Source organism: Pyricularia pennisetigena, assembly GCF_004337985.1.
Source record: "Pyricularia pennisetigena strain Br36 chromosome Unknown Pyricularia_pennisetigena_Br36_Scf_12, whole genome shotgun sequence".
Lineage (NCBI taxonomy): Eukaryota > Fungi > Ascomycota > Sordariomycetes > Magnaporthales > Pyriculariaceae > Pyricularia > Pyricularia pennisetigena.
In genome coordinates this window covers 107,295-117,709 of record NW_021940924.1, presented here as the reverse complement: position 1 = coordinate 117,709, position 10,415 = coordinate 107,295, and the positions used below count along the sequence as shown (strand labels likewise).

At 50.9% G+C, this 10,415-nt stretch overlaps 3 protein-coding genes across 3 annotated transcripts; 1 reads left to right on the top strand and 2 right to left on the bottom strand.

The window, feature by feature from the left end:
- Positions 1–1,574: 1,574 nt before the first annotated feature.
- Positions 1,575–2,123, bottom strand: PpBr36_10927 (uncharacterized protein; the record flags this gene model as incomplete). The annotated part of the gene is made up of 1 exon (XM_029898034.1): positions 1,575–2,123. One exon carries the CDS (start codon positions 2,121–2,123, stop codon positions 1,575–1,577), a length of 549 nt encoding a protein of 182 aa, XP_029743642.1.
- Positions 2,124–4,848: 2,725 nt separating this feature from the next.
- PpBr36_10926 (uncharacterized protein) lies at positions 4,849–5,850 on the top strand (the record flags this gene model as incomplete). Its single annotated transcript, XM_029898033.1, has 1 exon — positions 4,849–5,850. The coding sequence occupies one exon, from the start codon at positions 4,849–4,851 to the stop codon at positions 5,848–5,850; it is 1,002 nt and encodes a 333-aa protein (XP_029743641.1).
- Positions 5,851–6,053: 203 nt separating this feature from the next.
- On the bottom strand, positions 6,054–10,129 carry PpBr36_10925 (uncharacterized protein; the record flags this gene model as incomplete). Its single annotated transcript, XM_029898032.1, has 4 exons — positions 9,829–10,129; positions 8,749–9,767; positions 7,725–7,946; positions 6,054–7,622 (listed from the first exon to the last, which is right to left on the bottom strand). Exons 1-4 carry the CDS (start codon positions 10,028–10,030, stop codon positions 6,054–6,056), a joined length of 3,012 nt encoding a protein of 1,003 aa, XP_029743584.1. The 5' UTR covers positions 10,031–10,129.
- Positions 10,130–10,415: the final 286 nt, after the last annotated feature.

The following is a 10,415-nucleotide window of genomic DNA, read 5'->3' as shown; positions in this document are numbered from 1 at the left end:
ACTAGGCGTTGTGCCTAGACCGCTTGCGAAAGAGGAAAGGACAAAATGTGGGACGTACATTCTTCATTCAAAAGTCGGCTGTTTGCTCCACACTAGGTCGGCCACCGATGTCACAATTCGATTCTGCAGCCGCGGATGTGGTTCATCTGAAAACTAATAGGTTCGCCCATTGGTCAGGAGTTGTGTAAAGTGCACCTTGCATCCCTGTAAAAATGCCGAATGGGTTATTTTTGCACATCACCAACATCAACCAGAAGCAACAAGGTTCTTATCACAGAGATCACCAAAGACCATATTTGGACCTTTTTTCGCGGAACCTAACTAGGCGTGGACGAATAGGTACAGGAACACCCATTGGCAGACTCAGCCTATCGAACATGCCTGAGGCGATACGTTGTACGCGTAGGACGGAAAAGCTCCCTTCCCTTCCCTTCCCTCCCCTGTGTTTACCTGTATTTACTATAACGGTCTAAATTATCGCCTACCTCTCCTCTCATTCCCAACTCCTGCCTTATTGGTATTGCCAATCCCTAAGTATTTACTGGGACCTAACCCAAAAGCCATTTGATAGGGTGAGTCGTATGTATAACGATTTGTAGTGTTATAGCTTTTCTGTCTTTGGCTCACATTATTTTGTTGTGCTGGTACTGCATAGGCAATCCAAACAACATCTCGCATATTTGCTCCGTTTTTATCGAAAATGGTCCTGTAGTAGCAAATCTGGGTTACATTTTGACAACGGACCACTAGGGCCCCTTTTTTGTATGTGGGCTAGGCACTAAATTTCACCCCAGATAGATTGGTAAAGTGATTGTTACCAACCTGGTACAGTTTGGAGCATAATCATCTTCCTCTCGATAACATATATTAATTTTGCAAACCCGCCCCGCACAGTGCAGTTATTGTCGGGATACCTACTCTATACTTACTGGGCTTGGTCGAGCGACCTCCTACCTAACAGGCCGGCGAAGACTTGGATTTTCAACTATGGGGATCAGGCCCCAGATCTAGCCTTGGAACCACCGATTCAGCCCGTCAGCCACGCCTCTAGCGGCACCGCCACGCCAAGCCTGGACTGATGCAAGGAGGGTACGCCAACCCCAGATTTAAACGCCTCCGGCGCGACGTTGATTGAAATTTGTTCATTCGTCGGTCTCAAATTTTCGTTAGTAGCGCCTAATACGGCGAGATTCTGCAATGTGTATCTAGCCGTGACATCAACCAGGCTTTCAATCGGACTTAGCTGACTAATTAAGCGACACACAGGTATATGTGAGCCCGGATATTCTCACGAGAATGTATACAATCCAGAGGGACGGACAACACCGGCAAGACTTAAAGCTACACTTAACTTAATTTGTCTCCTAATATTTAGGAGAAATATTTAATAAAACATCTCCGAAATGTGGGGAGAGCCTGAAGCTACTTCAGCCTACTTCATGTCATGAAGGTTTAAATCCATTTAAATAGCCTTTGTGAGCAATAAAGTGAGTATCGCGTCGCAGATAAAATATAATAAAAGAGCAAGTTTAGACTATTGTGCTTAATATCCAGGGTTTGACGCAAATCAAAAATCATCCATTTCCAACAGGAACTAGCTGTTCGGCTTCTTTCCATCGGCCCTGATTCCGATATGTTGACGCCAGGTTGGCCATGCTGGTTAGCGTGTCGGGATGATCAAGCCCCAGCTTCTTTTTGCTCGTTTCCATAACTTCCACAAACAACTTTTCGGCATTTTTGTATTTCCCTTGGTTGAGCAAAATTAGACCAACCATCAATATGCTATCCAAGGTCAGCTCGTGCGAATTGCCCAGCGTTGTTTGCCTAGCTTCCCGTGATTTCTTTGCCATTGTTGCCGCCAAGCTATATCTTCCTTGTTCTTTTGCATACCAGCTGCCATTATATAGTACCGTTGCCCATTTCTGTAGTGGCTGGTCATTTTGGGGGCGCTGGCTTATTGCTTTTTCGACATGAGCAAATAGAGTTTGACATGTCGGCCAGTTGTTGTAATCACCAGTAGGGAAATCGCCCGCTATCCGACTGATGTATTGGGCCTTGAATGTTTCCAATTTTTCGTCGGTATCCAACCATCTTCTTGTCGCCAATTGCACGAGGCTGTGCATCCTAAACACATCTCCTGTGTCGTTTAAAAAAACGAGGCTGTAGTCCCGGAGCATTTTCAGGTCATCCTCAAAGCTCTGCTTAAACAAGCTGTCGGAGCTGCTGCTGGCACATGACGAATTGCTGTCGCTGTCATGGTCGCTCCAGTCGTCATCGCTTTTGTTGCATTCGCCTTCGCTCCCGTCGTCATCTTGGCTTAGATTGTTGTCACGTGGCCGTACCAGCGACTCTGGAATTCCCTGGTGGTCGAAACAGCTCATTAGGGAAAGCAAATCAGCTGCTGATTGCCGCTCCCAGCGAATAGCCTCGAATGAGATTTGCCAGGTTGAATGTATATACCGAAAGCGGAAGATAGATTTGCTCCAAACTGTATAACATCGCAGAATACTTCGCCTTTCCTTGCATGGCTCCTCCCTGTTCGGAATTCTGACGCCTTATCTAAACACCCGTCAGCTACGATAAAACCAATGAACACACGGAGACTATGAAGGGGCGGATTGAAATATGTATCGAATATTCAACACAACGCGCAAGCATCCTCCACCATTCATGGGTCAGACCCACCTTTGTTAGCGATTCACACCCAAACACACCAATAAGCTTAACAGCTGAAGAATTTTCGCCCTCCGGGCGCCGGTCGTCATGGCCTCACCAGAGGTCTCAAACCGCCGCGCGCGCCCGCAGAGCACGCCGCAGGCTTTTCCGCAGGGCCAGGCCGAGTCGGAACACGTGTCTTTCGATACGCGCACCGCTAACGCGCCTGAGCCGGCCGGCCGCGGAAGGTACTCCAGCCTCCCGGCCCTGGCCATCAAAACACTGCAACAGGAGCTGGAAAACGTGGAAACAGTCGGCAGCTGGCTCGAAGAGGTTTTTGCAGCCAAGCTCGAAAGCTTACAGGCCCCGGAGGACGCCGCGCTTAGGAGAATTGTTCTCGAACTTGACGATGTGATCAGCGGCTGGTTCCTCAGTCGCACCCTCCCTGAAAAAGAGCGTTCGCGCTCTCCGTCGCGTTCGCCGACCAGTTCCAGCGAAAGGCGCAGCATCTTAATTACAAGGACGGGCACGGCGTCGTCGGCCTCTAAAGGCAAAGGCACGCCCATTAACAAATCGGTCACATGGGCCGAGCGAGCCGCCACGCCACCAGCGGCGGCCCCAATGCGAATTTTAACCCCGGCCACGCGCTCGTACCCGATACGTACGACGCCCGGCAATGCACCTGACAGCTCCACAGCTCCCTCCCAATCGGGCCGGGACCGCCCCCAAGCCCCGAAACGTTTGACAGAACAGCCGGCCAACCGCATCCTGATCCGCGTAAATGACAAATTGCGGATGGTGACGAGGGAGCCATACGCGGTAACCACCAAATTGGCCGAATTGGTCTCGGTGCCACACAGTGAAATCCCAAACGCCAAACGTACCCCCACGGGCTGGGGTGTTACGGTGGCCTCTGAGGAAACACGGCAAAAACTCCTCAACCCCAACGCAGTNAAAATCGAATTAGCCGTCATCAAAGCAGCTCTCCGACTCCTATTTTCGAAGCAGTAAAGCAACTGGCGAAGGGATTAGAATCTTTTGCTTATCGAAACACACTTCTCGAAGCAGAGGTCCGCAACCTTCGGAAGGCTAACGAAGCGCTTAGCAAACGACGAAGGGCCAAAAAAACACAAATCCGTCAAGAAGGGTCAGCAACGGTTGGAGAAATACAAGGTTTGTTAGAACAAAAGAACGTTACGGAACAGGTACAGCAGGAAGAACGTGAAAATAGGGGTCGTTCTATTGGAAGGTTAACGACCGTTCAGCGCTGTAGCAACTGCGGGAATACAGGGCACAATGCACGCACCTGTCAGGAGGATGCAGAAATGTCCGATGTATATATTTCCGATTGTATCGAGGTAAATTAAATAAAGCTGGCGTTATAATTGACGTTGGGAGTTTGGCCGGTTGGAAAAGTGGCCGGGGTACTGATATGGCCGGGGTACTGATAAACCACGTTACATGTATCAGGAGGGAAGATCCCTTATAAGTAGGACGTTAGTTTTGAGCCAAAAAGGTATACTACGTCTTAAATTGGATAAGAAGCTACGAATTCCGGGTCTTCTTTTCCTCGCTGTATCCTGCGCACAATTATAGAAAAAGCATCCACCTCAGCCGCGTTGTGTTGAATATTCGATACATATTTCAATCCGCCCCTCCATAGTTTCCGTGTGTTTATTGGTTTTATCGCAGCTGACGGATGTTTAGACAAGGCGTCAGAATTCCGAACAGGGAGGAGTCATGCAAGGAAATGCGAAATATTCTGCGATGTTATACGGAACTTCAAATATCGACGAATTTGAGAATCTTCAATAGTAAACTGGACAGTGTTAAAGTAACGCAATCGACCGATTTGATTAAAAAGCAACACAGTACATTACCAACTTTTCAAATTTCATTGGAAGCTTTGCAGCCAGGATTGGGACTTCTCAATTGCGCTAACGGTTTCTTTCCATAGATAACAATGTGCTTCCTTGCATTGAGCACATCCCAAAACTGGGACGCTTCGAGGACTAGGATTGTGTTCCAAACAAAACAGACAATCAGAGACCTATGTTGGCTTATCGACACCAATGGCCGAGAAAATATAAAGGCTAGCGAGTCCGCTGTCACATGTTCTAGTTTTGAGCAGACAACACCGCCTCTAATTTAGACCCTGAAACAAACAAAGTCTTGAACACTTTATAACCGGAAATGGCTTCGCGAGCACCCATCCGCAGGGTAGACCCTGAGCTAGGGCTTATTTGGGAGGGAGCTCCAAACATGGATACACTCAGCGATGTACCTGCTGTCCGTGACGCATTCGCATCCCATTACCCGGACATATTCGGCCTCCCCCATCTGCCAGTCTCCACTCAACGACCCTCCCACAACGTCAAGTCCGCCGACGGCACCCAAATAAAAGTTATGCATTTTATCCCCGATGCACCTGCAGGAATAGATGCGCCACCGGCTCGTGCAGTTATATTCTGTTTTGGCGGCGGTTTCATTATGGGAAAGGCGGACAGCAACATTGATTTTGCCGCCAACATGGCAATCCAGACACACAGCCATGTGTTCATGCCAAACTACCGCCTCGCACCGGAACACCCAGCACCGGCGGCCGTGGAGGACGTCTATGCCACGCTGAGGTGGGTGCAGACGCATGCCGCGGGGCTCGGTATCAATGCGGAACGGGTGGTTCTTTTTGGTGTGAGCGCTGGCGGTGGAATCGCCACCGGGACGGCCCTAATGGCTTACGACAAAAGCCTCACCAGTTCGGAAAAGCTTCCGCTGCCGGCCGGCTTGGCGTTGCGGTACCCTATGTTAGACGACCGCACGTTCGGGTCGATCGAGGACCCGGAGCATTTCTACCATGTCTGGAACTGCGTAGTCAATGAAATTGCGTGGACAGCGTACGCAGGCGGCAAGGCAAGAGCGGAAAGAACGAACGATACTATTTCTGTATACGCGGCGCCAGCGCGGGCTGGGCCGGATAAGCTGCGGGGCCTCCCGCCTACATTTGTGGACGTCGGGGGACTGGATTTGTTCCGCGAAGAGATTACCAAGTTTGTAACCGCGCTGGCCACCGCCGGCGTTGATGTCGAGTTCCACCATTACTCGGGGCTTCCACACGGCGTTGAAATGATGGCGCCGGGGATCAGCAAAGCTATTGCCATGAATAAGAATACCTGTAGATTTATTGGTAGATTTTAGCCCTAGAGAACTAGACCAATAGAACATGGCGCAATAAGTGCAAAACAGGGAGATGCTTTCGAAGACTTGCATCCCCAGAGCCGGCAGGGCCAAAACTGATTGGGAAACCAGTCGCAGCCCCTCAACGCATGACGGGGGTTACAGCTGCAGCAGAACAAATTGTAGTTACAAGCTGTGGGAACCAAACATCAAACACTAGCTAATCACCCCCGCCTATCTATTTCCCGCAGCTCCCTTTCTACAATCTTCCAATGCTCAGGATTCAGTGTACCCTGAACCCAGGCGCCATTTTCCCCCCTCGCGAAAATAAATAGCTGCATTTTGGCAAGCATGAAAGAGGAGTGCTTGGGAATGACCAAAATTCCAACCGGAGTGCAACCTTTGCGCGGCTCCATAGATGCATTAGCCCTTTTCTCCTGACCCGCAGCAACAGGCGCCATGGCTGTGGTTTTTTGGTTAACGCTCCCGCTCGTCTTGCTTGTAGCTGGAGATGTTACCCTGGGCACCGCCTCCACAACATTGCCTTTGTCGACTGATTCATTCCTTTCAACTTTTTCAACAACCGCGGGCGCGAAGATGTTCATTTCGAACAATTGTCCTACTTTGAGACTGCTAAAGGTGACCTGGAAGCAGTCGATGCCTCCGATGATGGGGAGCCCAACGAGGCGGGAGGCGTATGCTTTCAGCTGCACCTTGGCAAGAGCGCGAAGCTGAGGCTCCGTCAAGCCGGCGTGGAGGCTCGACCGGACCGATGCCGCCGTCAGACCTAGGGACGAAAACTTCGTCCGCGCGGTGTGGTCCCCTTGGTCCTTGGGAATCACGGCTTGAGCGGGAAGCAGAGTTTGTACAGACATGGTGAGGTTGGAAATAAACACACCGGGCTTAGGCAGTCGAGCTGTCAAGGACGGAAGGCGGTCGCGGATGTTGAGAATGATGGATATATTGACAGTGCGGCGAGACTTGGGAGGCAAAGCTCTTGCCGCCGCTCTGGTGAAAAATGCAATCATGGCATCGCTCTCGCTAATAAACGGCCGCCCCGATTCGCGGTCGGGAACGAGATCGCCGGGGATGAATGCGTCATGTGCGCGTTTCTTGCCGTTCTTTACAGGTCCGCCTGACCCGGCGTTGCCCTGCTCGTCTGCCGCCTCCAAAGCTGACAATGACCCCTGCCGAATCTTGTCTATCACGCGCTTCGGCACCCATATATTGCGCAACTCCTGCTTTTCGGCGAACAGCGCGCGTATAATGAGCATCACCAGCCACATGATACGCATGAGTGCGAACTGTACTATTTTATTCGAGTCGAAAAATATTTCCTCTTTAATCGGCACCCTGTCGGGAGCATCTGAAATGAGGTCGTTCAGGAGGTCGTGCCTCAAAGACAGGCAGGGCGGTACTTGATTCGAAAGGCCCGCAAGCGTGTAAGCCCATGCCGTCAAGAGCTCGCTGAGCCCGGCACCATCCATAGTTGCGTGCGGCCAGGTCAAGCATGTCAGCGTGGCGTCTTCGAAAGACACAATGTGAAGCCAAAGCTGGGGCAGGTCCGAGCGCAGGTAGTCGTCCAAACATTTGGGTACTCCACTCGGCTGTGCGAACTCATGAAATTTAGTGGGCGATGGCGCCAGGTTGATCTCTTCCGGCTCATATGTAGGCAGTTGACGACCCAGCTCGTGATCTTGAACGCGACAGTAATGAACTGCATGAGAAAATCCAACGGCCGGTCGTTGTTCGGTGAACTCCTTCGGTACGCGAATTACCAAATGACCCTTTTCCTGTTTCGGCCGTCAGTCTTTCGGAAGTTCTAGCAACGAGCGCTCAGGCTAGCTAACAAAGTTTGCCCTGCCTGATCTGTTTCTAATGCTGTTCGATCTTACATTCCTGCGAAGCCGTCCGCCAAGCTTCCTCCAATCCCCCGTCTTTATAAGGCTGACGAGTGTCTCTTGCAGTTTGACTGGGTCGAGGACTTGGTCGAACTTCAGCATGGTCCAGCCCATCATGTTGCTGATTGCGCCCACTCGGTCAATTGCATTGAGTTGGAAGACGTCGTCCGTAGGGACGTTGGTCACCCGCCTGGGGCCCATATGTTTGAGGAGACTCTTCATGCTGACAGCGTCGAACTTGAATGTGAATATCAAATGTGATATAGATTTATGCTTCTAAGGGCGAGTTCTTGCTTAATCTGTTAAATAAATACCGATATGGCATCTTTGGTTTTACGGACTTGCTGAAATGACATGTTTTATTTACGGGCGTGCAATCGCACGTACGTAAAACAACTAAAGCTCAAACTTTATGACAAGTACGATTGGATTATAAAAGTGGGGTTCGGTTCAGCGTGACCTGCGATCGATGCGACCTTAATTCGGTCGAGGAGATATGCTCCCTAAAACGGGCTCCTTCATGCCCTTGGTGGACAGAAAAACGGTTAACATTTGGGGACCAAACCCGGTCGCGTTGAACGATAAGGTGATGAGCCACACGACGGACCAGTGTCCAATTTTGGGCGAACATCAATGGAAACCTCTAGCAAAAACAAAGAGGCGTACGTCGAATTGAGGTTTAGAGGTGCATGGCGTTTACAAACCCCCTGAGCTCGAAATAAAATTCTACCCGGAAGCACGTTGATAATACAAAAATGGTATTCCAAGTATTTCTACCTTCAGTATCATTTCCATCAGTCAAAAAAACTGCCATTTCATCATGTCTTGACTAACGCGAGAGCAGATGTCTCTTTTCTTAGACTCATGTTTCGTCCTTGGAATTTGCCTGCAGTTTCGTCCCGCTATTTGTATCTCTAAGCCCAAATAAATTCAGAACCTAATTCGGTCTCTTTGTCAATGTCGACTAGTTTGCGCGGTGATTACATGTTCATCAAGCCATTTGGCATATTTAGTCAACGCCGCGATATTCGAAAAAGTCGCAAAACTCGCGCATTTCTATCATTTTACCCACAAGCTCTTTTTCCATGGTCACCGAAAAAACGCACCCTTCGTCGGGGTCAGTGGACCTGACAGGCGGGTACATAATGACAGCGCCCTCCGTCGAAAAGCCGCCGAACAGATGCCGATAAGTAATCGGCTTCCCGAACCCAAAGTCAAAGCTACTAACGTCGGCAGGCCTGTGATCAGTTACAAACATGCTCATGGGCGGGTACGAGTCTAGTCGCAGGCTGATGGTACTCTTATCCCTGACAGGCGCCACCCTATTCAGCAGTTTGTCGATATGTTCGTTGTCGCAGCTGTTTGTCAGCGCGCGGATATAGGACGTTAGCTTGCTCAGCGGCGCCTCGTCCACCACTTCGGCGACCGTCAATGGAGGGACAGGGCTCGTATCTGAAGTAGCGCAGCCCAACGCGTTGCGCATCAATCCCTGGGGCAAGGGTGGGCGGCAAAGCCGCGGTCGTAGGTTGATGGCCTCGCCCCACCACAAAACCATATCTCGCGAGGGGTTGTACAAGGCAGCCCTCACTCTACTGAGGACACGCCAGAGATAGGCACACGACGCATCATACGTCGACACCCAATCGCCGCCCCGGGGCGTGGCGAGCCTTTTTAGCTCGGCCGCTTTGCTTCTGGGCAGGTGGAGCAGCACCGCCTGCTGCTTCCGGTGATTCTGGTTCCTTTGGGGTACAGGCGGGCCATCAATCAGCTCATCAGCCGGAACTTCAATGGTCAAGCGCGATGCGTCCAGGTTTGCCGGGTCGAAAGGCGGGAAGGGCGTCGAATTGGCCAGGGCTGCACAATTGGCCGCCAGCTGCATGATGTAGTTTTTAAATCCAATTGCATCCAAGGCGTAATGATGAACCTGAACGACCAAGACCAAGCCACCGGTGCACCGGTTGATCTGGTAGGCGGACACGGCAGGGCTGCTGTCTGGGTTTGCCTCAGGTCCCTCGCCCCATGTCATCGTTGGAATGCCTGTTTTGATTGTTGTCAGTTTTTTCTACACGGTAAGGAGTGATTGGATGGAATAGCTCACTCCAAAGAGTGATATCTTTCAAGGTCTCGCCTCCAAAATGGCCCTTTTCGATGTCATCCAGAGTCGGAATACCGGTATTTGGATCCATATTATGGATGACAACCTGCACTTTTGACTCGCGCTTTTGAACAAATGAATACCGGCCCTGCTCATCCTTCTCAATTGTTCCGCATAAATGTTGAGCCTGAGCGAGGGTATGCATTAGCCCAGACTTTAGCAGCTCCACGGCCGACGGCTTACATGGAAATCGTCACCCTCGTTGGAGGAGAACGTACGTTGGCTGGAAGATAAACTCCGGGATATGCACGAAATTGCGGCGGAAGAGAAAATCCATTTTGCAGCGGAAAAGACAGAGGTGATCCATATCACTAAGAAAAGGCACGGTCGCAACCCGGAAATCCGGATTAATGGTAGAACGGTTACCCCGGTCCAACTACCGGGCGGTCGACGCGGACAAAGCGCCTCCGGGGCCGAGCGTTACCCGGGCATGCGTTGGCTTGGCTTTTGGTTCAGCCGACGGCTAGACGGGCGCCGCCACGTGGCCGAAAGGGCTGCCAAAGCAATGGCGGTCGCTGCTCACCTCAAAA